Genomic DNA, 23,704 nt, shown 5'->3' on the forward strand with positions numbered 1-23,704 from the left:
GTGTCGCAGGTAGGACTGACTTTTGTCTTGAGATACTTTTGCTACTCAGTCTTAAAAACTAGAAGAGTGTGGTTGTTCTGGGAAGGTTCCTGCAGCGACTGTGTGTGTGAGTGTGAGTGTCAGCAGGATGCTGTTCTAGGCCCACTGCATATGGAGATATGAAACAACTTGGCACTATATCAGACAATTTCAGTTCATACTAAGCTGATGAAAATACACATGCAAAGAGATATGAGCCAAGAAAAATAACTTATTATACTTACACCCACAGTTAAAGCAAGAACGTGCCTTCCCTTATAGGTAAAATTAGAAAGAAGAATGAATTTTACCTCACTAGACCATTTTCTGTCCAGCACATACACAAGTTCTGCATAATAATAGATGGACATGCTGCCTGCCCCAAATAAGTTCATAAGAGAGTTAGAACAGAGAAGCTGTTGTGTGTTTGTACAGAATGAAGAAAAAAGAAAGGGCATCGGTTCTTCTGAACAGAATACGTGTCATTCTGATAGTGCTGGTCTCCAGCTGCTCATTAGCCATCCAGGTAAAAATGTTTTATCTTGTTCGTCGTGTTTCTACTTCATTTTGATTTGCATACTGACATTTTCCTGGCTGCTCATGTCTGATGGCTGGGTGTCCTTCTGGCTGTTACTAAAGGCCAAACATACAAGTCTCTCACTGAAAAAAGGCTCCAGAAATGTCAGAGATTAAAATATATATATATATATTCTGGCATCAAGTGCTTCAAAATGTTTGGGTATGATCTACTGTATGCTACTAAGAGTGTTGTCTTCTATCATTCAGAAGTGTTGATCACTGTAATTTAATATCCACATTATTTTTAATGGTGGTTGTTAGTGAACAACATAGTGAAAAGCTGTTTTTTGTGTTTCTTTTTTCCTCTGCTTGTGTGATGAGATGCTTTTCCCTCGTTTAGTGGAAGGAGTGAAAACCTGCAGCTTGATCATTATGGCAAATGATATAAAAACTGGTTTAGAGCTGCTGCTTTTATCGTCTTTGGCTTTTCCCGTATCATATTTGCACTGATTATTTATTGTTTGAGGCTTTTATCACAGAAAACGTCCAAGGGCTTTTCAGGAACTATATGATGAGGGCTGTTTAGGGATTGATGGTCTGTAAAACAAACGCCAGAGTGAAGATGTTATATGGTTTTAGCTGTTTAGATAAACAGTCACAGTCACTAATGAGGAGAGAGTCAAAGTATTTAAATAACAGCAAAGACTGATTAAAACCTTTTATAGTTTGGTTTTCTTTTCTTTTAATATTGCTGGTTATTTTAGATTCTACTGTGTTTTGAATTAGCTCGTTCAGTGTAATATAGTATCTCAGTTTGTCTGATAGTTAATTCATTGGATTAGTTAATTTTATTTTAGGTGCAAACTAAGAAAATGCAGCACATGATACAAATACTGACACATACGATCCATATGGCCCATCATTACAAATCTATCAGCTGAAACTATCATCACCAAGTGTTTCCAACTCCCTGTGTCCTGAGCCCAATGTGTTTTATCCTGATTTAGCCTTTTCACTGTGAGGACTGAACTACTTTAAAGTAGCTGTGATACTTTAATACCACTAACCCTGTAAACTCCAGTTGTTTGGGAGGTGATGGAGGATGGAGCGTTGATGTAAGGAGGCAATGACAGGACAATAAAAGCTACTTTATGGACACAGAAACAGTATGTAGGTCAGACCAGCGTGAAGAGGTGACGCCAGTGCAGAGATCATGGCGAGAGAGACAGATCACTGTGTTCGTATGTGTATATTACAGCTCTTACATATTCAAAGCAATCGAGGGACATTTTTATGCTTGAAGCTTTTGCAGTTTGCAGACTCTTCCAGCCCTCCAGCATTAATGTCTTAGACTCTCTAAGCTTCTGTATCCACTCATGAGGAGTCTGTGTGCTGTTTCTGAGATGTCTCACTTCACAACCAGCCACATTTATAGCTGCTTTAAGACCAGCTTTCAGCTTTCAGTCGCCTGTTTCCAGATCTGTCTGTAAATGTTTGGAGTTTCTAAGAGCCATGACACTGGTTGCTGCAACAGAGGGAGAAAGCTGTTCCATGCTGAAAGTGAAATGAACAAAATTATTTGTGCATGTTGTTAAAGGAGTGTTTGGCTGTGAAAATGCCCAAGAGACGATGGAAGAGAGAGAATAAGGACTTATTCTTATACTGTGCACGAGAGCGCACATGATTGTTAGTGTGTGTTTGTATTTGTGTTTGTCACATGCACACAAGGTTGAAAGTAAGTTAATAATAGATTAAGAGAAGGAGATAAAAACACAACTAACCTGACAAAACTAAATGAAAAATACATCAAATTGAGACCACTACACTCAGTTGTTGATTGTTTCTGTAAAGTTGGAGCTTGGACTGTTGTAGTGACAATTACAAAATCCCAAACAGACTCAAACTGTGCTTTAAAATGACTCCACCACTTGCTAAAAATCACCTCTGCAATTGTTGAGTTAGTGAATTAGTGAAAGCTCCAGATTAGTTTAATAGATGTCAACTTTCCATCCAACATCCGAGGATGACGGCCTGAAACCGTCTGTTTTTTTAACTGTTTACACATGAAAGACTAATTCCAACCAGACTGGAGTGGAGATGTGGATTCGGTTATCATGCTGGAGTCTGGTTAAAGACAGTCTCACTTTTATGTCCTGTGGTCATGTTTTTTATTAGAGATTTAAAAAAAATAAAATAAAACACTATACACAGTTTTTGTGTCTGATCATCAGTACATTAAAACAGTCCTGATCCAAGTTGGTCTTCCCAAACAGACGGGATGAATAAATACTTGTATTAGAGCAGAAATGCTAAAAGAAAATCCACAGTTTATTATTTATGCCCAACCAGTGATGAATATGACAACACGTCTCTTTTTTGTTGGACCATCCATTAATGTCTCATATGTTGAGGCCAGATTTGCTGAGTGAGCCCATCTGTCAGGGCTGCTGTCAGCGTTTGGAGGTAAATACAAATGATCTCATGTCATGTTTTTAATGAACGCTCCGTGAGGCAAATGGCTGAAATTTTCCACTCCTCTTTTAAGGTCTTTTGGATGAACATGTGGCGTGTAGTCGAAATCCACATCTGTGGTGCAGTTTAGACACCAAGAGTTTGTGTGTGAAAATATTTGTGTGGCTCTGAAAAGGTACAGACAGAAACAAAGATTATTATCTACGGTTATTAAAAGAGACAGACAGGGAGGATTCCTGGCAGCACCTCTGGGCTGAGTCAGCGAAGCCGACTTGTTTGTGTTGTGACAGCAGCAGGTAGCGGACGAGTTGACGCTGGCGTTGTCACAAACCACCCAGGGGTTTCAGCCCAGACGCCACCTCGCTAACACTGCCAGTGTTCTGCTGAGTGAAAACTCCTCTCTGCCTGATGATTGGCAGGTCCAGACTACATCTAGACTCTTTATGCTGCATGTCTCCCCAAAATAAGACTCAGTGGCTCCCACTCAGAAACTGATTCATCACTTCTAATTCAAAAAATTGCATCTCCAGTATTTCATGATATATTCCAGAAATCCTTTGAGTTGAAGCCTGAGAGGATTAAATGAGGAACTGGGGCCACAGAGATCCACCCCCCACCCACACCACATCTCTCTGAATGTCGTACCCATGCTGTGGCCTTAAATAAATGGAAGTATTTATTATTTATATACGCTGCATGAGTGCTTCATGAACTTGAGATTGTTTTTGTTGATTTTTTTTAAGCAGCACTTCTAAGATGGAGTGGATATGCTGTAAAGATTCAGCTTAATGAAAATAACAAGCCACACATACAGTGTAGTAAAGCTCAGCTTGCAGGGAACTTGCCTGCTTTGTCCAGTTTGTCCAGTGTTTAGTAGATTTCCATGGATTTGATTTCAACATGGTTTTAATGTCTTTTTAGACTTGTCCTGACAAGCACAGCAGGAGTCTCATGTAATGCTGCCACTTTCTCTCTGTAAGCAGAGATTCATGTTTCTGGAGAGCTGCTGTGATGATATTACATTTTACATATGTGTTTACACTGTCCTCAATTTCCACACAAGCACATCTGGAATGTGGAAAGTAAATATTGTAGTAGTCCAGAAGAGTAGAATAAGTTAGTGATTGATTCGTGATTAGGGGTATTACAGAGAGTGACTTTTAAAGAGTACAGAGGAACATTGAAAACATGTGTTACAGGTTACAGGTACTTTCTTCTGACAGGAATGTAGCCTTTATTAGAGAAAATACCAAAATCAGTGCAAGAAGAGGAAAAGTTGTTTTCCTACAAGACCGAAGCAGTTGAGGCAGAAGTAACGGAAGAAGGGAGTGGAAACACGAGGAGCTTTGTAAAGAGATGAGTTTTGAATTCACTCTGGAGAGGATAAAGAGGGACGCTGCTGTCCAGACTGGACTCTGTTGTTCAGACTGCACTGCCTGCCTGCTGAGCATGAATGCCAATGAAACCCACCAGCAGCTGCTGGTTTTTCTGTTTATGTGAAGGAGAGTTTCAGGATTCACCTTCTGAATTGCAAATTAAAGTGAGAGTGAGCTGGAGATGTAAGGACAGAATTAGTCTCAGCCCCGGTGACAAATGTGTGTTTTATGATCAAGCAGGAAGTAATGTTTATGTCAATTTGTGAGGATTTAATTTATGGTGGTCACAAATACATGATCTAATCCACAAACAGATAAGCAGTTGCTAATGTCATGTTCAAAGACAGCTCAAACCGATCATGAAATCATGAAACACACATTTATGAGTCTATTTTCTTTCCATATAAATGATCTGTAAGCAAAGCAGTTAGACATAACATGCAAAGCAGTCTAGACTTTACTGTGTTTCTGTATTTATGGTGGTTGGGCTGGTTATTTGTGATCATGTAAGAAGGAGCAGCAAAAATAAGACAATCCATGAAGCGGAGCAGCTATTAGGGCCGTTTAAAAGGCTAAAGAGATTATTAGTCATACTTTTACAGTAAAATAAGACAAAAAAACTTAGTGAGACAAAAGAAAGTGTGTGTAATGCACTATGTGTGTGTGTGTCTGTGTGTGTGTGTGTCAGCCTGCAGCAGTTATAATTTATGCACATGAACATCAGGACCCCAGACATCTGTGCCTGCATGTAACTTAGGCGTCCACCGTCCCGCCTGCCGCACTTCTTGCCACATTTCTTTCTCTGCAGGCAGCTGAAAGGAAGCCTCGGTCCAAGGCCCAGCTATTCCCCTGTTGCCATGACAATGTGGTCTCCTCTGTTTCCATGGTTATAAAAGACGAGGAGAAGCAATGGTGGCTGGGGTGAGAGAGGCTGACACTGGATATAAAAGGAGAGCAAAACAAATAGTCAAAGAAGGAGAGTGTCAGAATTTTAATTCAGAGCCGGAGGAGGAGGAGGAGGAGGAGGAGGAGAAGGAGGAGGAGGAGGAGAAGGAGGAGGAGGGTTGTAAAGGAAAAGAGAGAGGGAGGAGTGAATGATTGAGTCAGTTTAAAAGCTAATGAAGAGAGTAAAGGCATAAAGTTAGAGAAAGAGAGGGGGAGGAGGTAAAGGGGAGGTGGAGGGAGTAGGGTAAAAGGAGGACAAGGTTCAAAGAGAAGGGGAAAAGAACGATGACTTTCAAACTAAAGACGAGGGTCAGGAAGGTCATGAAAGAGAAAGAGAAAGAGAACAATTAAAAGAAAGAGGGATTAAGAGGGAACCAGAGAAGTGAAGTAGAAAAATGGGTTGAGGAACTGAAACAGAAAGAAAAACAAAGCCATGGAGGAGAATTACTGCTGAGGCAGAAAGAAAGTGATTAATAAAGATCAAAACTGACAGAAAAAGCTAAAGATTGGGGAAAAGGAAGATTAAGAAAGTGTGTAACAGAGAAAGAGTGAGGATGTTCTTCTGAAAGAGCAACAGACAAAATGAAAGAGCAAGACAGAGAAGCACTGAGACTGAGGGAAAAGGGAGAGACCCTCAGGGAGGACACATGAAACACAGAAGCAGATAAAGTCAGACAAGAGACAGTGTGTTGTTTAAGCTGGAAAGGCTCGATTCTAAGTCTTAGCTTTTAATAGAGCAAACAAAAAAGAATGGAAAGGTTTTAGGATGTAGCACGTGACATTTGACACATGCTGTTGTAGAATTGGTATCGTACTATAAAACCTGGGAGTTTTTATGTGACAACTTTAAAAAAACAGAAATAACTAAATATTTAATTCACATTTTTAATTTACTGGTACATTTAACATGAGTGGCATAAGTCAGAGATGGAAGATAAATCAATTGAATCCAAAATGCTGATCCATTGTTTTCCAGATTCGATATTCCTTCTAAAGTTTGCAGATGTTTACAGATGTACACAAAGAATATTCTCCTATTCTCCGCTGAGTTATCACAGCCCAACTACGGACTTTGACTTTGTTTTCATGTTAATTTTTGTTTTCACATTGATTGTCTGTTCTTGACTGACAGATTTTACACAGGCTGTTGTTGCTGTTTTAACCAATGATAAACTCACATTTTAATACGTAGTTGAGTTTTGAAGTTAAAATATTTGCAGCCAAACAACTAATCCAAGTCACACACATCTCACAACAGATCTGATTCAGTCTCCTGGTTATTTTGTCGCACTGAGCTGCTTTATTTGGCTGTAATTCAATCAAATGCAGGCGTCAATAATCAGATCATATTGTTTGATGTTAGCGGTATCTTTCTTTTTTTGGCAGTTTTGCAGCTGGGTGGTGCTTCTGGCAACACAAATGAGTTTAGAGGATGAACTGTGAAGTATCAGTGGGTGACGTGAGGAGAGTTTCATGTCTCAATGTTGATGATAGAAGGCGGAGAAGAGCTCTGCTGCTGAGGCGTCGGTCCTGCTGATATGCTGAGGACTGTATGTCCTTTTGGCTCATAGAGCACATTCACTGTGCAGCTGGACTCTGCATGACAGCACAGGCACACAACACACACACACACATACACTCATATATATGCACTCACACACACAAACAAAAGGGCATAGGCTGCAGAAAGAAAACAGTGTGTGACAGATGGAGACTAGATACTGTCTCCATTCATTTATTTAACAGTCACTTACACACATTTAACTATTTTTATTTATGCTCATATTTTTACCATAAATACACATAAAGTGAGTAAAAAATAACAGAAAACAATAACTGTAATTCAGGTTGTCCTCCACCAGGCGGGGACAGAACCAGTTAACTAAGCTGCTTTAACTTTAATGTTAAGTGTTTATATGGAGTAAAAATGTGTTTTTGTCCCATTTGTTTCATGATACTGGAAATGAAAAGTTGCTTGCACCTTTAAAACCAGGGACACACACTAAACCTCTGTCTTATTTATTTAACACGTGTCTGTTGTGGTGTCACTATATGTGCTGGACTGTTGTGCTTTAATTTTGAAAATTTTGGATCTCCTACTTGAACGTCCAGGGGACATGACGTGTCTGTGTGAGCCTGAATGAGTGTGTCATGTTTGGCTGCCCAGTGTGTCTGTTTGTATTTCTGCTGGAATGTGTCTGACCTGATCTGAGTCCTGTAATAAGGGCTGAGTCAGGGTGAGCAGACACAAACAGGACATTAAAGTAATAAAAGACAAGATGCCTTTCACGTCTATTTCATGGTAATGTGGCAACAATGGTTAAAAATGAGACAATTTCCTAAACATCTGGAAGAGTCTAAGTCACCACGTTGGTACTCCTATAAAACACCTTTCCCGGATCTATCTTGTTTTGTGTTGCAGAAACAAGCTCTGATTCTCAAGTGAAATATTTTCTTACTTCTGTAGAAGATAGATAGACACATTGGAACTGCTTTTCCTTCGACCTGTAGCTTGTTTCTCCATCCGTTACCTTGGGGAACCTCTGTTTTGTGCTGCAAAGCAGTCGGTCATATTTCTGCAGCAGAGGACAGTACAGGCCACTAGCTGCTTGGTGTTGGCCTTGCTTATTTATGGTGTGTTATGATTATGATCCAGCACCAACAGGATATGAGGGAGGGGTAGGGGAATATGATTAATGAATGTTTTCTCAGTCCTTGAACCCATGAGCTGGTAAACACTCTGCACTGTCCCTGCTGGTTCCTCTTTCGCTCTCCCTTCTGGTTTGTCTTCTTCCATCAGGGAGAGTCTGCTCTGTGTGATACACAGCGAATGTCAGATCTGTTACCACTGTTGTTTACCACTCGTCTTAATCTGGTGTTTCTCTTGTCCAGCTGAAGAATTATGAAGTGTTTCTGCTAAGGGCCTGACATTGTGTTTTACCCTAAGGTCGTCTTTATGAGGCTGTATGGGATTAAATTACAAAGTCACCAGGACATTTCATAGAGGCTGCTCGTGGACTTTGACCTCAGGATGATTGCAGGCTGAGATAATCCACTGTTTGCTGTATCTTCACCCAGCAGGACAGGACAGGACAGGGCAGGACAGGGCAGGACAGGACAGGACAGGACAGGACAGGACAGGACAGGACAGGACAGGACAGGACAGGACAGGACAGGGCAGGACAGACCTACAGGACAGGACAGACTGACTGGACAGGACAGACTGACTGGACAGGACGAGCTACAACAGATCACTAGAGTCAAACTCAAAGCTTTACTCCTGTCCTCCTTGTTGCAGTCATACAAGACTAAAGAAGTTTATAGTAAAGCCTTAGTGGGTTTCTAAGTGTTCCAGTAAAAGGTTAAATGTTCTGACACAGCTCCCTTATACAGAATTTTATTGAGTTATCCTTTAGGTGGCGCTGGGCTCCATCAATTTACCTCCTCCACAGCCCAAACTCTTCTAACACACAAACAGTGGTAGGTGATGTTCCTGCCTCAGCATGTGAAATTCATTGGTCTGTTTTTAAAACGTTCACCATGTTCTTAGTTTTCAGTGACTTGCTGCTTTTGTTCATGTTACATAATAAAACAACATGGAAGAATCATTACAGCGATTAGTGTGCTGGTGTCAGTGCAGCTGTGGGTGTCACAATAATTGTTGGGCCACCACAGGAACAGCTTCAGTGCTTCTTGGCTTAGATTCATTCTCCAAGTCTGATGTCAGGGAAGGATTATTGAACCTACTGTGAAGTGGATCAAAGACTATAAAGAGACGGGAAACAACCAGACAAGATGGAAAATGACCACAGAGACAAATGAATCACCACAGGGACACAAATGACCACAGAGAAGTGCAAACAGGGAAAATGAGACGATGTGACTGCAAAGAAACTTAAAACAACGTGATGCAAAAACACAGTTCTGTCACTCACTGAGCTTCTCTTCCAGTCTGTAGGCCCCTATAGACATGAGGGCCCTCTGCATTTTATGTGAAGGTCGAACTGTATAATTCATACATTCATATTCATCAGATCACTCAGCAGCCACTTTGCATCAGTGATGGGGAAATGATCACGGTGGTGAAGACCACAGGGTCACACACAAAACACACAATGGCCTCTATTTGTGTTGAAGTGGCCTTTTCCACTGTACATTCGTTTATCGGGTTGTTTGGTTATTCGTTTACTTAGTTTCAGTAGTAAAGGAATGAAGCGATAATTTCTCACAAATGTAAGAAACTTTATTTTCCATCATAAACAATCCAGTTGCAGTTGTTTCTTCCATAAGCAGTTATTCACTTTCTCTCCTCACGCACACGTTTCCAAAGACAGTTATTTATGACGCTGACATACTTTAAATATTTTTGGCTTGGTGCTGGAGCTGTCACCGGGCCGTGCGCACCATTTGGGGGCGCTTCAGCTCCACTTTCCCCGACTGCTATGTAGCTGCACTAGCCTGGTTAGCTCTTCCTCACCGGCCTTTGAAATTCCTGTGGCGGAGGATCCTGGCGTGGCCGATGGAGAGGGATGGAAGACCGCCGAGAAATCTAAGCGGAAGAGGGACAGAAAGACGCACAGACACGTTCACGCAGAGCAAGAGACCGCAAACACTCGGACAGAAGCGGCCTTTCCGGCGGGGAGGCATGCTGGGAGCTCCGCTGGCTCGCCTCGGATCCACAGGACGCGGACGCAAACTGGGATAGGAAGCCAGAGTCCGGATACGGCGTCGCCTGGAGCTCCGGCGATTTGGGGTCGGAAACAGATACACCCCCCCCCCCCGTTTAGGGACAGTCATCTGGGGTGTGTAGGATACACTCCCTCCCTCACACACACAGACACACACACACACACACAGGACGCACAAAAAGCAGCAGTCGCCGGGTGGAAACCGACACTCAAGGAGGGACTGGCTGGAAACAGCGCGCCGAGCGATGCGTCACACACACGGCGAAGATGGATAGATAGCGTTTATGTAACCTCGATTTAAGTCTTTTCTCATAAAGACACACTCACAGAAGTGTTTGTTGTCCTTGTTATTCCTATAAGTATCCCGAAGGATTATCAGTCCCTGTTGGAAGTGAGCTACCGGGCTTCGGCTGTGCGCTAATGCATCAAATACATTAGTTCCACACACGGTGGTGGTGAGTTGGACGCCGACAGGCACAGAGGGGGCTTGAGGCGCAGCAGCGGACCGGGTCACTGCGGTAGTCTGCAGGCCGACCCCTCTCTACTCGAAAGCCGGCTGCAGAGCCACCATGGCTGGGTTCATACCGGGTCTGCTGCCGACAAACCATTCCCAGGAAAAGGAGTTCGCCCAGGCGTACGAAGATGTGCTGGAGAGATATAAAGGTAAAGAGGGGACTGGGAAGAAGCGCTGGTTAATGTACAAAACATGTTGTATACCAGTGTTTACAGTTTGACATATAATCATTTAAAAACGCCACAGGCTGAGGTTAATTTTCTGTTTCCCTTTGAGATACATGCAAGTTCATCTGGGGACATTAAAGGAATATTTCAGTGGATTTTGTTAGAAAAGACCTTCACCATGGGTGCAGAGTGTGTCTGAACTGATCTTTGGGCAGACAGCCAGCCCAGTTTGCCAGTTTCATAACCTGGATTGCTCCATTGTTGATATTTTGGTTAAAGCAGCAGGTTTGTAGCTCTGCCACAGTTTTGCTATTACAAATTTCATGGCCTGACTCCCTTGGAATCACTCCTGGCTGTTTGAGATACCAGAGGAAGCAGTTTTATGAAGCCTGTCAGTGTCAGGGAGTTTTCCCCACATAGCCTCATGTTTCACCTTGTGCGTCATGTTTGTCCTGTAAATATCAAAACCGCTGCTCGGGAAGTCACCGGAGGACTTGGGTTTTCTCTGATGAGGCTGTAAAGCACTTTGGGATGACAAAACAAACTTGCTCAGAGTGGAGCTTGTGGGGTTGCTGAGTGTCTGGTATTGTTACCCCCTGCAGCAGTGGCTTCACCACCAGCACTGAGGCTTGCCTTTGTATAACTTTAAAAATGAATGCCTCTGCTGAAATTGCTTGTGGTGGGGAGGGGGGTGGAGAGTATGTGTGTGTCTGTGTCTGTGTCTGTGTCTGTGTGTGTGTTTGTGTGCAAGGGAGAAGGTGGGGGTGTGGACAGCCAGTAGACTCAGGTCACATCTGTGATGCAGGCATTGATGAAAAGGAGGTGGATTTTAATTATTGATTATCACAATGAAACTAAACTCCTCAGGGTTTGGGGTTTAGCTGTGTGTGTTAGCAGAACATGTTTGTGTGTAGGAGAGGCAGGCGGAGAAAAGACGACACGATGGGATGTCAGGAGGTTCATATCAGAGTTAATTTTTTTTATTCTCCAACTTTAGGTCTCTGTACAACCAGTCTACACAGGGAGGACGGTTTGGGTAGATGGTTTTAGTGACAGTCTGGAGCGTCTTTGTTATGGCAGTGCTACGGCTAGTCTGTGTGATTTACAGAAAAAACTACCTTTCTATTGAAGTGAAGTGAAAACATGTGACTGAATAGTTTGAGAAATGTTTGGAACAAATCTGAGCCAAAATCTCCAACTGTCTCCTTTTGCATCTTCTATAAAACAAGTCCTGGACTTTTGAACCTACATTAGTTGCCTTTGCTGCAGCAGCTGTTCAGGTGGGTCACAGCAGGATGTCAATACCAGAGAAATAGGTTAAAAATGAAGATTTTTAAGATGGTACAGATTTTATTGTTCAATATAAAATCTCATCTATACATCTGGAGGGTTAAAACAGATGTCTCTAGACCCGGTTCTGTCTTCTGTTGGATTTATGTGTGCAGGATTAACAATTACTTTGATGTCAATAAATCTCAATGGTAAAGGTGTTAAAGGTCCTCGTGAGGTGGTAGGACGTCTGCTAAATCTCTCTTGCTCTTTCTCTCACACAGACTCTGGAGCACTGTAAATTCAGATTGGCTTTAGTTCAGCTCACAGACAGAGGTGCAGTCCATTCCTCAGCCTGTAGCCGATCATCGCCTCCGTTAAGGTGCCGGGTTTCGATCGCAGTCGCAGTTCAGCTTTATCTGTGGGCTGAGCTGCTCTACTTTGATAAATACATAATGCATCAGAGGTGCTGGTTCCCAGGAGAGAGGAACATTGATTTAAGTAGAGCTGGACATGGGCCTCACGTTAGAAATGCCAACACATAAAGGCCCGAAAGTCCTAAACTGACCATAGGTCAGGATGCTCCTACTCTGGCTTTATACGTGAGGTCAAATATGACAGGACTATAGAACACACAACCTGTGTGTTATACATCTACACAAAAACTGTTTATGTGGTTTGTTTGTCTCAAGCCAGTTGATTTAACTTTTTTATTATGTTTGTTTTTCTAGTATTGGCCCATTTTGTCAGTAAGTGATTTACTGTATTTCACGATTATTTATACCCAGTACAAGATACCAGATCCCACAGTATAAGGTACGTCTTTGTGTATTGTTTTGTAGCAGTGTTACAGTGTGAGTGATGTGGCCTCAGACTGACTGTGATACAGTCCTATGCCTTTGTTGACGTGTGTTTTCTGGCTCTTTAAGACCGCACGGTTTTGACTCTCATCCCCGTGATGTGTCGGCCACCGGAGTCACAGCTCACTCTCCTTCCCTTCGTCAGTGCTATAATGAGGCTGTAACTCTATAGGAGCTGTCCTGTGTCCTCTGGACTCTGTCCAACACAATAGGACTTGTGCTGCGGTAGATCACTGTCTAATTATGTTTTGCTCTTTGAAGACCTGCAGTGACAATAGTGTGCCTACTCTCTTGGATGATATCAAGTTCGCAACTGTCAATCACTTATTTTTCTTTCCCTCCCTCCTCTGTTAGTTTGGATTCTAACAGTTTTTCATATGCTGCGGTGAACGTGACCCATAAACCGCTGTCCTGCATGTGTGTGTGTGTGTGGGAGTTTTCATTACGCGGCTGAGTGTGAGTCACTTGTAGCAGTTGTCAGGAAGAATAGACGGAGAAATGTGAACTTGGCATTCTGCTTGCAGCATCACTTGACTGAAACTGGAGCAGGGACATTTGATACGGCCTAAGTCATTCACAGGGGCGGTGGTGTGTTTGTGTGTGTTTCTGCTCGTGTGTGTAACTGTAACTGCTGTGTAACAATGACGGGATATCTAAAGCAACAGTGACAGGGCCATGGACGGAAAAACACTCGGACCTGATGAAGAAAACTCGCACACTGAGTCAGTGGAAAACCAGATGGTTTCAGGCAGATTGACAGCAACATTGACTTGGACTTTATATTTACTTAAGTGTCTCCATAATGAGTGTGTTGCAAGAAGAAACACAATATAGATGTTTTTCCTCAGCTGTTTGCTTTGTGCTAATTAGTTAGACAAGTACAATATAATATTTATATAGGCTTGTGATCAGTTTAAGATTAAAAAACAACAGCTGAAATGTCGGCTATGAAAGATCCTTTCCGTGCCAGATGTTAGACAGGAAACAACTGGACGAACAAGATGGTCAAGACACCCACAGCAGAACTTTTCCCTTTTAATTTGCTAAATGTTTGTACATCAGTGCTGTCTGAATGTGTGGTTTGTACCTTAGACCTAAAAACTGAATCATTTTCTGTTTGTTTCCATCTTTCTTTTTATCTGTGTTATTCTTAGTGCGGATAAACCACTGAGCCAGTGTTGGGTGTGCATGTGTTGTGCAATCAGCAGGGCTAACATAGTTCTCTCTGTGGACTTAACACCTCCAACTCATCAGTCTACTGGCAGTACCAGTGTCTGGCAGCTCAGTCCTCCTGCTGCCCTCTGAGTGTTTCTGCGTTTGCATTGGTGTGTGTGTTTTACCTTACAGTACCCGCTGGTATGTGCTGCTCATTCTCTGTGGATTGTACTGCCCATCAGGATTAGTGTGTGTGTGTGTGTGTGCGTGTGTGTGTGTGTGTGTGTGTGTGTGTGTGTGTGTGTGTGTGTGTTACTGTGCTGTTTGAAAGTTCATGATAAATCAGCACTGACATTCATGTCACACCTGCTCATACAGGAAACGCTCACACAGACTCATCAGTGCTGACGCTGACGGAGACGAATGGGCTAGAAAAAAAGTCAAATGATGTCAATTAGGAATATTATCAGAGTTTCCAACAGTCCAGGTTACACTGACCAATTCCTTTCATTTGACCAAGAGTACAGAACCCAAGGATGTTCACTATACAGTGATAAATAAGAGGAAAGCAGAAAATACACAATTTTACCATCAAATGTTTGCATGAAAAAAAACTCCGATTTAATCATTTATCATATTTGTTGATTATTTTCCTGGTGATTTGATTTTTTTGACCACTCAGATAATTGTTTAATCTCTGACACCAGCACTGTGTTTAACAATTATTAAACACAAACTACCTTCAGTTTTGAAATGAGGAAAGTAGAGCCCAGGGTTGGACAGTGTTTCAGATAGAGAGCTTCCAGTTCTTGTCTTGCACATAGACCTTAAAATCCCTTCCAGTCACACACAGAGGTCAGTGCCCTGTAAAAACACACAGGAAGTTGACAGAGAGACAGAAAGTATTTGGAGTTGAGTGTTTGCTGAGGTCACACATTTTTATGGAATAAGCTACGGGAAGTGGCAGGGCAGCTCTTCCTGTCTCTCCAGATCTGTGCCTGTATATTTGTACCTTCCTCTCTGATTCACCACACACTGTAGACGTACAAAGGACGCCTGTCCTCTTCCAGCCACATCCTATTGAATCCTATTAAAGTGTATCTGTTGTCGCTTTGACTATACCATCTTTAACTGGGCCTCTCTGCCGCATTTCCTGTCTTTGTGCCTCTGCCTGAAAAATGTCACGCTTCTGCACTAATGTGACCCCATTAGGTGTAAAATTAGATCTCGAAATGTGGAGATTGGATGGCAGGCAAAGTGAGGAAAATTATTCTTTACTCCTGCAAATGGTTATTGTACAAGTAATCACTAGCACTGGAGCAAATGAAGGAAAAGGATGGATGGATGATGCAGAGATAGAACAGGAGATAAAAAAGAAGAGGAGAAGCTGTGGTTTCAAGAGAGGGAGGGATAGGAAGCAGAAAGAGAACCAGCAGAATAAAAGGCAGAACAATTTAACTGAAAAACATGGAAAAGAGAGAGAAGGAGATGAAGATAGACTGAGATAGAAGAGAGGCAGACATCAGCACCATCGGCTAGTCCTAGAGTTGGATCATTACAACTGGATTTTTCCACGTGGCCTAGTTTTTCCCTTGCTGCTCTCTTGCTCCACTTCTCTCACGGTAGAGCTCTGGCCGAGAGAACAACCTCCCTCCTCCTCCATTTCTCTTCTCTCATTTCTCTAGGTCATCCAGCACAATCTCTCTGTCTCTCAGATCACATCCTGGTCGGTGTTTTTCATCTGTGGTTGTATATGCAAAGTTTATTTCATTTCCGCATCATCTCTTACTTTGCTGTAGAGTCTGTTTGACTGGCAGGTATTGCATTTTGGGATGAATCTTATGATTTATATGATCATATTTGTGCTGTTTCATTTGCTGCTCTGTGCCTTCGTTTTCTGTCCTGACCCTTTTTCCCTTATTTGTATTGATTTTTCACCTCTTGCCTCCACACTCCTTGTCTGCATTTTCCTCACATTTTCACTTTTGTTTCATTAGTTCATTAATTCTTTTCCCATGTTACTTCCTGTTTAGTCACATTCTCCAGCAGCACCTGACCGTGTTGGCAGGAAAACCAAACGCTGTCAGAGCTGCGGCAGGGAAAATCAAATGCTGACCGAGCTGGAAAGCCTGCACTGCTGTTTGTAGATGGACAGGGAAAGAATGGGGGAAGCCTTCAGGGAAATCAAACGTTCCCAAAGCTCGGCGCTCTGCTGGAAACCATCTCCATAACTGCTTGTTAATAGTGCAGTGCAGAGATGTAGCAAATGAAGAAGGAATATGGAGATGCAAAAATGTTTAAGGATGTAAATTAAGTGGAAAACATTAGATAAGATGAGAACATCCAGAGCTGTCATATCATGAACTTAAAGGCAAACACATGCTTCTTGTTTATAGAAATATAGAAATTCACAAATGGAGGGAAAGGTTCCTAAAGCAGATTTTAATAGTAACGGACACATGTACAGTCAGGCCATGAGAGTAACCAGAAAAAGCTTCAGGTACAGTATATCAGCTGTATATCAGCTCAAAAGAAAAATTCTGCAGTGTCACAGTGTGATCCCTCTGGTGCATTCTCCACATTTTATCTACATTATGCAGCAAATCTGTCACTGTGGTATCTGTCCTGCCCCATATCCCACCCGCCTCTTCTCTCCTCCTCTCTTCCCCGTCTTACTATTCACAGTAGGTGCCCCTTCTTTAGTCCTCAGGCTTCTTACATAACCAGCCTCCAGCTGATTTTTGCTGAAATAATCAATGAGCCTCCCTGTGTCTATGTGTGTGTCTGTCAAAGAAAATTGAGCTGAATGGTTTTTGAGGGCTGCAGCCAGAGTGTGAAATATTTGCTCCTATGCTTAAATGTGTGTGTTGGTGTGTATTTGTGTTTGTGTGACCGGTAACAGTGGCTCTCTTCTCTGAGCAGCACACAGGGCCTGTATTCAGACTGCAACAGTAAAGTGCTGTGTGACTGACCCACATCTTCTGCACTTTTGTCCAGTGTTGTGTGGCGGTTGTTGAAACTCCTGGAGTTTGCAGTGAGACAGCACAGGGATGTTTGTCACATCTGTCAGCACGTCCTGGATGTTGAATCACTGTGAAAGGATGAGGAAACTCTGGTGTGTGACTCAGGGCATTCATTTGAAGGGAAAAAGTAGGACTGGAGTAGTTGTAGGTCTTACCATGCATGATATCACGCTCACACACACACATGTGTGTGAGCGTGTGTATTTGTCTGGCTATTGAAGGATCTTTTGTGATTTGAATCAATAATAAGGCTCCTGCAGGAAACACACTGCTGTTGCTTTGACCTCTGACACACTCAAACGTTCACATGGTCCCAGTCCGAGGCTGCATCCTCCACACACAGCTGGCTTCATTTAAAAACACATCATCTCTACTCGGTTCTGACATTCAGTCCGCAATAAGTATTTTCAAAAACATTGTCAAGAGCAAACACATAAAAAAAGCTTTGAAAACAATGATATGAGCCTGTGCCTGTGTGCAGCAGTGCACTTAAGGAGGCCTACTCTCCTCACCCAACTGTCTAATATCAATAAAAGCCAATTATGCTTCACAGCTGTTGTTATGAGTGTGCATTCATCTTTATTTGGTGAGATAAGGGTAGGGTCATATAATAAGTTCTATCATTTATAATAATTTGACGAATGTCTCAGTGCAGCAGTGAAGGAGTTATTTGTTTGCAAGGTTGCATCTTTAAACTGGAGTCAAATGAAAAATGAATTCTTGGGTTTGCTTTATGAAAATACAGTGTTGGTGATAATGGAGGACAGAAGGAGAAAGACCAGAGGGTTGACCAGAGAAATGGACGATGCTTCTGCCTGCTGGCTGAACACGTAGACAACAGTAACTTGCGTACTTTGCTTTTTGTGGAGGTTAAAAATGGATTTCCACTACAGGTCAGTTTAGGCTGTAATCATCCCTGTGGTTACAGCGTTGCTGATCTCGAGACTCTGGAGAAGAGCAGAAGGTTTTAGTGTTATCATAGATGATATGTCAGCCAGACAAGTGCTGCTCTTTGCTGTTGTTGTGGTGCTCCTAACCTCACTGTGCAGTCTGCCCCCTCTGGTCCTGTGCTGAGTTGTATCAAATGGAAAGTGTAAGAGGTAAAACCAACGAGACAGACTAACAGGCCCGTGTCAGTCTTTTGTTTTCTGACTGAAAGAGGCTAGAAATGAAAAGATTTAGCAGTAATTGTATGACCTGAGTCGCCATCTCCTCACATCTCTTGCTGACTATTCGTTGTTTCCGCTGTGTGTGTGTGTGTGTAGCTGTGTGTGAGGCTGTGAGTGGGTGTGAGGGTTGTAAAATGCAACAGAGCTGTCAAGATGAACTAAGACAAGGATAGAAATGGGGAGGACCAGTTAATGAATTAATCATGAGTGCTGTTCTAAAAGCAGTGTAGGGGACTTTGGTTAGTCTGCAGCAAGAATCGATTGTGCACTGCTGCACTGGGGTGAACATACAGACAAATACACACACACACACACACACACACACACACACACACACACACACACACACACACACACACACACACACATACAGTGTTAGTGTTGCAGCTCTGTCCCCTATAGGGCATCATGTGTCTCAATGGTATAGTCTCTTTCTTCCCTTGTGCATGTGTTTGCTTTCTCTCCTGTTTTTATTGAGCCATCCCATAATAAGAATTAGCTTTTGTTGCTTCATTCATGTCTCATTGGTTTGCAATCTGAGGTGAGGCCAAGCTGCTGATGCCAATACTGTCTTTTGAAATTGAGCTCACTCTCTTGACTCTCATTCGTTTATTATCCTTGTTCTTTTTTTTTCCCCCTCCAATTTCTTTTCATTGCACTATTTTCTCATCTCTCCTTGTCTGTACTTGTTTCATATCCGTGCGCACAAGAGCTTCATCTCTTCCTCCTCTTTATTCCATCTTCTTTGTGCTCTTGTTAATTTTCCAGTGAAGGCAGGAAGGCGCCGATGGTTGAGTAAAGTAAATCTATAGCTTCTCTCCATCATCCTGTCGTTCAGATTGTTACTCAATCCGTTTCTGTCCCGCTGAGACTGAAGGCTGAGGGGTGGGATGCTAAAGGAGAGGTAGAGGGAAGTGAGTCACGCCGCCTCTGTCTTTATACTATGATTCAATTGCATATAGATATGAAGTTATATAATCTACATATCCCCTAAAATGCTAGGAGTGTAAGGAAACCTTATATTTAAAGTCTTATCAGTTTTGTTATGGAAAATATGACTGAAAAACCCTGAAGGCCTGATTAAAAAAAAATGAAGGGAAGGACGAATAGCAACAAGAAAACAATCAGATGATGAGATGCTGCAGAGAACCGGACTTGTTGTTCTTTTTCTTTTCTAAATTAGGTTGGTCCACGTGTCCTTTGCCAGAGTCAGGAGGAAAGCTTCGGCACCCAGGGCAGCTGATGCTGGAGTCCAACTGTTTTTGAGTCAGCCTGAGTTGTTGAAACATGAAAACGTTTGAGCAAATGTTGCTTCAAGCAACAAAGAACATACAAGGAGTAGAAAATCATTTCTGCAGGAGAGAGAAGAAATTCAAAAGGTTATAACTTACTGTGGTGAAACTCAGTCACGCTGCTGCACAGTGTTTTGGATGCTCACTGAACAGCATGAAATAGCTTTTCCTGTGCCTGGGTACATTCTTTTGAGTTATAACCTGCATTAGCAAATGTGTGAACCAGATTTGAAATTTCCAGTTAAATGTTTCTTCGAATGTCTGGACTGTTTCTGTTATTAACTGTGAAATGACCCAGGGATGAGGAGGGGAAGCCTGTACAGTGTATCAGCGTATACACACAGGCCTCCTAATAACTGTGTGAACTGTCGGTCCCATCCGAGCGGGTGTGGGTTGTGCTCTTAAATCCAGGGAGATGAAAGGATGTGCTGAGTAGCTGTGAGTGTTGACCCCGGCCTGTGACTGTGCAGTGACAGGGTGACTTTTAATGTGCTCCACTTCCTTCAGTCTGTGACGCTCAGCCGACTGTGAGACGCTTGACAGGTGCACATACACTCGGCGCAGTGGTCATGAGGGTAGATTAAGAAATCAGAAAATGGTTATGTTTATATTGTGGGACGTCTATAATGTGATTGGGAATGAGAATGATCAGTTGGAGCCTCCTTTTCCCCACGCTCCATCAGCATTGTGGGTTAATGTGTTCCTTTGCACGTCTGTGCATGTGTGAGAGGTGGTGTGAGGATTTGCCATTTAGATCAGGCTGCGAGGGTAATCTGGTCCATCCTGGCAGGACGTCACACAGGCAGACCCCCCCAGCAGGAGCAGAGACCTAATCCCATTCATCCACTTTACTACACTAACACCATGGCAAGCAACCAGGACACCCCCCCCCCCCCCGTCACTGCGGACTGGTTCATTCCCTCACATCTCTCTGGTGTCAGGCCTGTACCACTAACGCTGCTGCTGCAGGGGGTTCATGTTGTTTTTATGTAATTCAACATGACATCATGCAGTAGAAGGAAGCCCGGTGTTTGATTGGATCCCTCCATGAATATAAAGCTAATTGTCTGTTAGAAAGAGATGGGTTATCTAACAGATGTCGTCAGGATCATTTGGAGTAAGTTGAGTCACGTTACTGGAAATGAATCTGTCTTCTCACTCGTGGCTGTAATCTTCCTGACGTCGACGTAGTCAGGGCCGCACATGCAGACGCAGAAGCCGCCGGCCTGCTGTTTTGTACTGCCTCAGTATTCCTGCAGTCAGGTTGCAGTATTTTCAGTGCAGAGACATTTAAAATCCCAACAATCCCCCTGTAAGCTCCTTGCTGTTTTGTGTCAGCAGTAATGTGCTCCTCCTTTCCCTCCTCCCACCTCTTTAGAGCACATCAGGGATTTCTTTGGTGGTGGGTAACAACAGGATGACAGAAAAGACTCAAACTGGCATTGATGTCAGGTTTTTACTGTAAAGTCCCTTAAATCATGAAAGGAAAAGTAGCCTCTTTTATGGGTCACAGTATCATTTCAGCACTTATAGAATATATATGAATGTAGCTTTGTTGATAATGACAATTGACTTCACTGCTTTTATTTGTCCATGTTAATACAAGTGTTTTTCGGTGCTGGATCTTGGGCTTTAACTATTTGGGCCGAGTTGCTCAAAGGAGCCAGATACTGTGTCAGTGCAGTGTTACCCTCAGACACTGTATGAGGACCATGACTGACTGTCAAACACTGGCTGACCCCTTCCTTACTTTCTGTAATGCTGTTCACAGCGTGTGGCCTTTAGTTGAGGACTTCTGATTCGCCGTCATATTTTTATCTGTCCTTGAAACTCCCATCATACCATTCTCATGACACACTCCTCCCCCTCTCTCTTCTGCTTCTCTCATCCCTCTATTCTTTCATGCGCTACTGTGACACTGTGGGCTAATAGGTTTTTGTTTTCAAGTTTAATTACTTTCCTGTGTTTCTTTCATCCCTAATTTCAGTTCATCTCGGTCTTTTTTCCATTTCTCTACCTCTTGTTTCATTGTCGCAGCCTCCATATCATTGTGTTCATCGTCTTGCTCTTTCTTTTCTTCTCATTATCCCTTCCTTTTTTCCTCCTCCCCCTTACTAGGTCAGTAGTCAGTTCTGTGGTTAATCTCTTACAGCTCCAGCTACTGCTCTTAAAAGGCTTTGCTCCTAATTGAGAAACTCTAAAATTACCAGCAGGCACGAATGTGTGTGTGAGCATGAATATCACTCAGGGCAGGTGTGTGTGTGTGTGTGTGTCTGTGTCTTGAGACTGAGCTAATCAGCTGTCATTTAGTTGATGGACAATCCAAATTACAGTAAGAGATGATTAATCAGATTCCTTCACATCATTTGGATATAAATATTAATCAACATTTTATTTGCATTGATCATCGTCCCAACCTCATTAAGCTCTTATTTGTTACTCACATCAGCAGGGTCGCATCATAAGTGTATTGATTTTGCTGAATGTGTGTTTCTTGGGGAGACTTTATCTCCCACAGTTTGAAGCCAGAGATCAGGCCTGGTTGCCTCAGGGCCTGACAGTGTCTGATCAATAGACACCGTCAGAGGGAGAGGAAGAATAATTTCAGGTTAGTCAGGCTAATGGATTATTCCTCTGATGGAAATTACTTAGGACTGAAAAGAAGTTGTAGAAATAAAGATGCAAGAACAGGTTTGTTTGAGAGTTTGATTTTTTTTGAGAGAGAAGTACGATCTTTGGCTCAGATCTCACCTGCTGCTCATTCACTGTGAGAAAGATTATGTCATATGAGTTTTGAAAAATTACAGAAATGGTGGTACACAGATCACTCCTCATTATCCAGCGTGGGCGTAGAGGAGGGGCTTTCTGAACTATCTGTCTATCAGGTAGATCATCCTGAGTAGAAACTGCTTCAGACCCTCATGGGCTATTTCAACAGGACATCAGTCAAAATAAAGACACAAGTTTATTATTCTTATTATTGGTTTAAATGCTGCTTGTAGCTTGTTTGAGTCTGAATATTCAATATCATGAATTAGCTTGAAATGGAAGCTGACTGGACTGACATTGAGATGGATGGCCCTGCCTCATAACACTTACACTGTGTGTTTGAAAGGAAAGTTTTCAAACGTTACCAGAGTTATTGGGTTTTATTGACTCGTACGTGCAGTCTGACTAGTTACCTGTGTGTCTGTAACAGTGTGACTTTGTGCTCGTCCTTGAATGACTGTTTTTCATGGAGTCACATGCAGTGTGTGTGTGTGTGCGCGAGCCCTGTGTGTACATTATGCCTGTGTGATTATGCATGTAAATGCACACATCATTTTGTGCTGTGCTGTTAAGTGTGTCAGTGTGTGAGACCTGGCACGTCCCACTCTGTCACTCTCCACCATCTGTCAGAGGGTCTCTGCACCCTCTAATCACCACCCGTCACCCACAGAGCTCAGGGGCCTGGCAGGCTGGAGACCCCAGCTCTGTGTGTCGGCCTCTTTCTTTCTCTTTTCCTTTAATGTTCATATTTAGTCACTGCTGAGATTCTGACATTGCCCAGTGTGACTGACATTTTCTCTTTTATTGGTCTTTTTTCTGGGCCATTCTCCTGCGTTCTGCATTTTCCTGTTTTATTGGCAGGTCTAGGTTTAGGAGCCTCTGGGATGCAGCAAAGGATGCAGTAAAAATAAATGGATGTATAGATGGTATTTAAGTCAGTAAGGCTGATTTAGAAGGTTTTTGGTCTCACTGCAAAGGAAAAATAGTGAAGAGATGAAGAAACATAAATGAAGTGTTGTTTTTATCAGCTCTAAAATCAAATGCTAACGTCTCACTGTGGTCTAATGGCTTTACAAAACATACCACCAAGCAGTGAAGAAGGGATAATACCAGAGGGGCATAAAGGGGGGGAGGGTGCTGCTCTCCTCCATGTTAGGAAGTTTCCTGGATTTCCCGTCTGTCACCCCTCTTTTGCTAATCCTCACCCACCCCCCCATTCGAGTCTGATGTTCCCTCGTGCTGCCTCTTCTCTTTTTTAATCTAAGCATTTAAGCAGACAGGAACATTCCTGGAGGGGGTTGGGTGGATGGATGGATGGATGGATGGATGGATGGATGGATGGATGGATGGATGATGACAACCAGCTCTAGAGGTGTGAAGAGGGTCGGGGGAGGGGGCAGAGAGCCTGAGTGCAGATGTGGACCTTATGGTTCAGTACTGCGCTCATTGTCATTTACTGATGGAAACT

General features: G+C 42.8%; 1 protein-coding gene across 1 annotated transcript in view; it reads left to right on the forward strand.

The window, feature by feature from the left end:
* Nucleotides 1-9,662: 9,662 nt before the first annotated feature.
* The window catches only part of macf1a (microtubule actin crosslinking factor 1a), a 169,044-nt gene continuing 155,002 nt past the window's right edge, over nucleotides 9,663-23,704 (forward strand). The window contains exon 1 of the mRNA XM_026299498.1: nucleotides 9,663-10,681. Within this exon, the coding sequence (XP_026155283.1) occupies nucleotides 10,588-10,681 (94 nt within the window). The 5' untranslated portion in view covers nucleotides 9,663-10,587. The remainder of the gene's footprint in view (nucleotides 10,682-23,704) is intronic.

This window comes from Mastacembelus armatus, chromosome 11 (assembly GCF_900324485.2).
Source record: "Mastacembelus armatus chromosome 11, fMasArm1.2, whole genome shotgun sequence".
NCBI classification, from domain to species: Eukaryota; Metazoa; Chordata; class Actinopteri; order Synbranchiformes; family Mastacembelidae; genus Mastacembelus; species Mastacembelus armatus.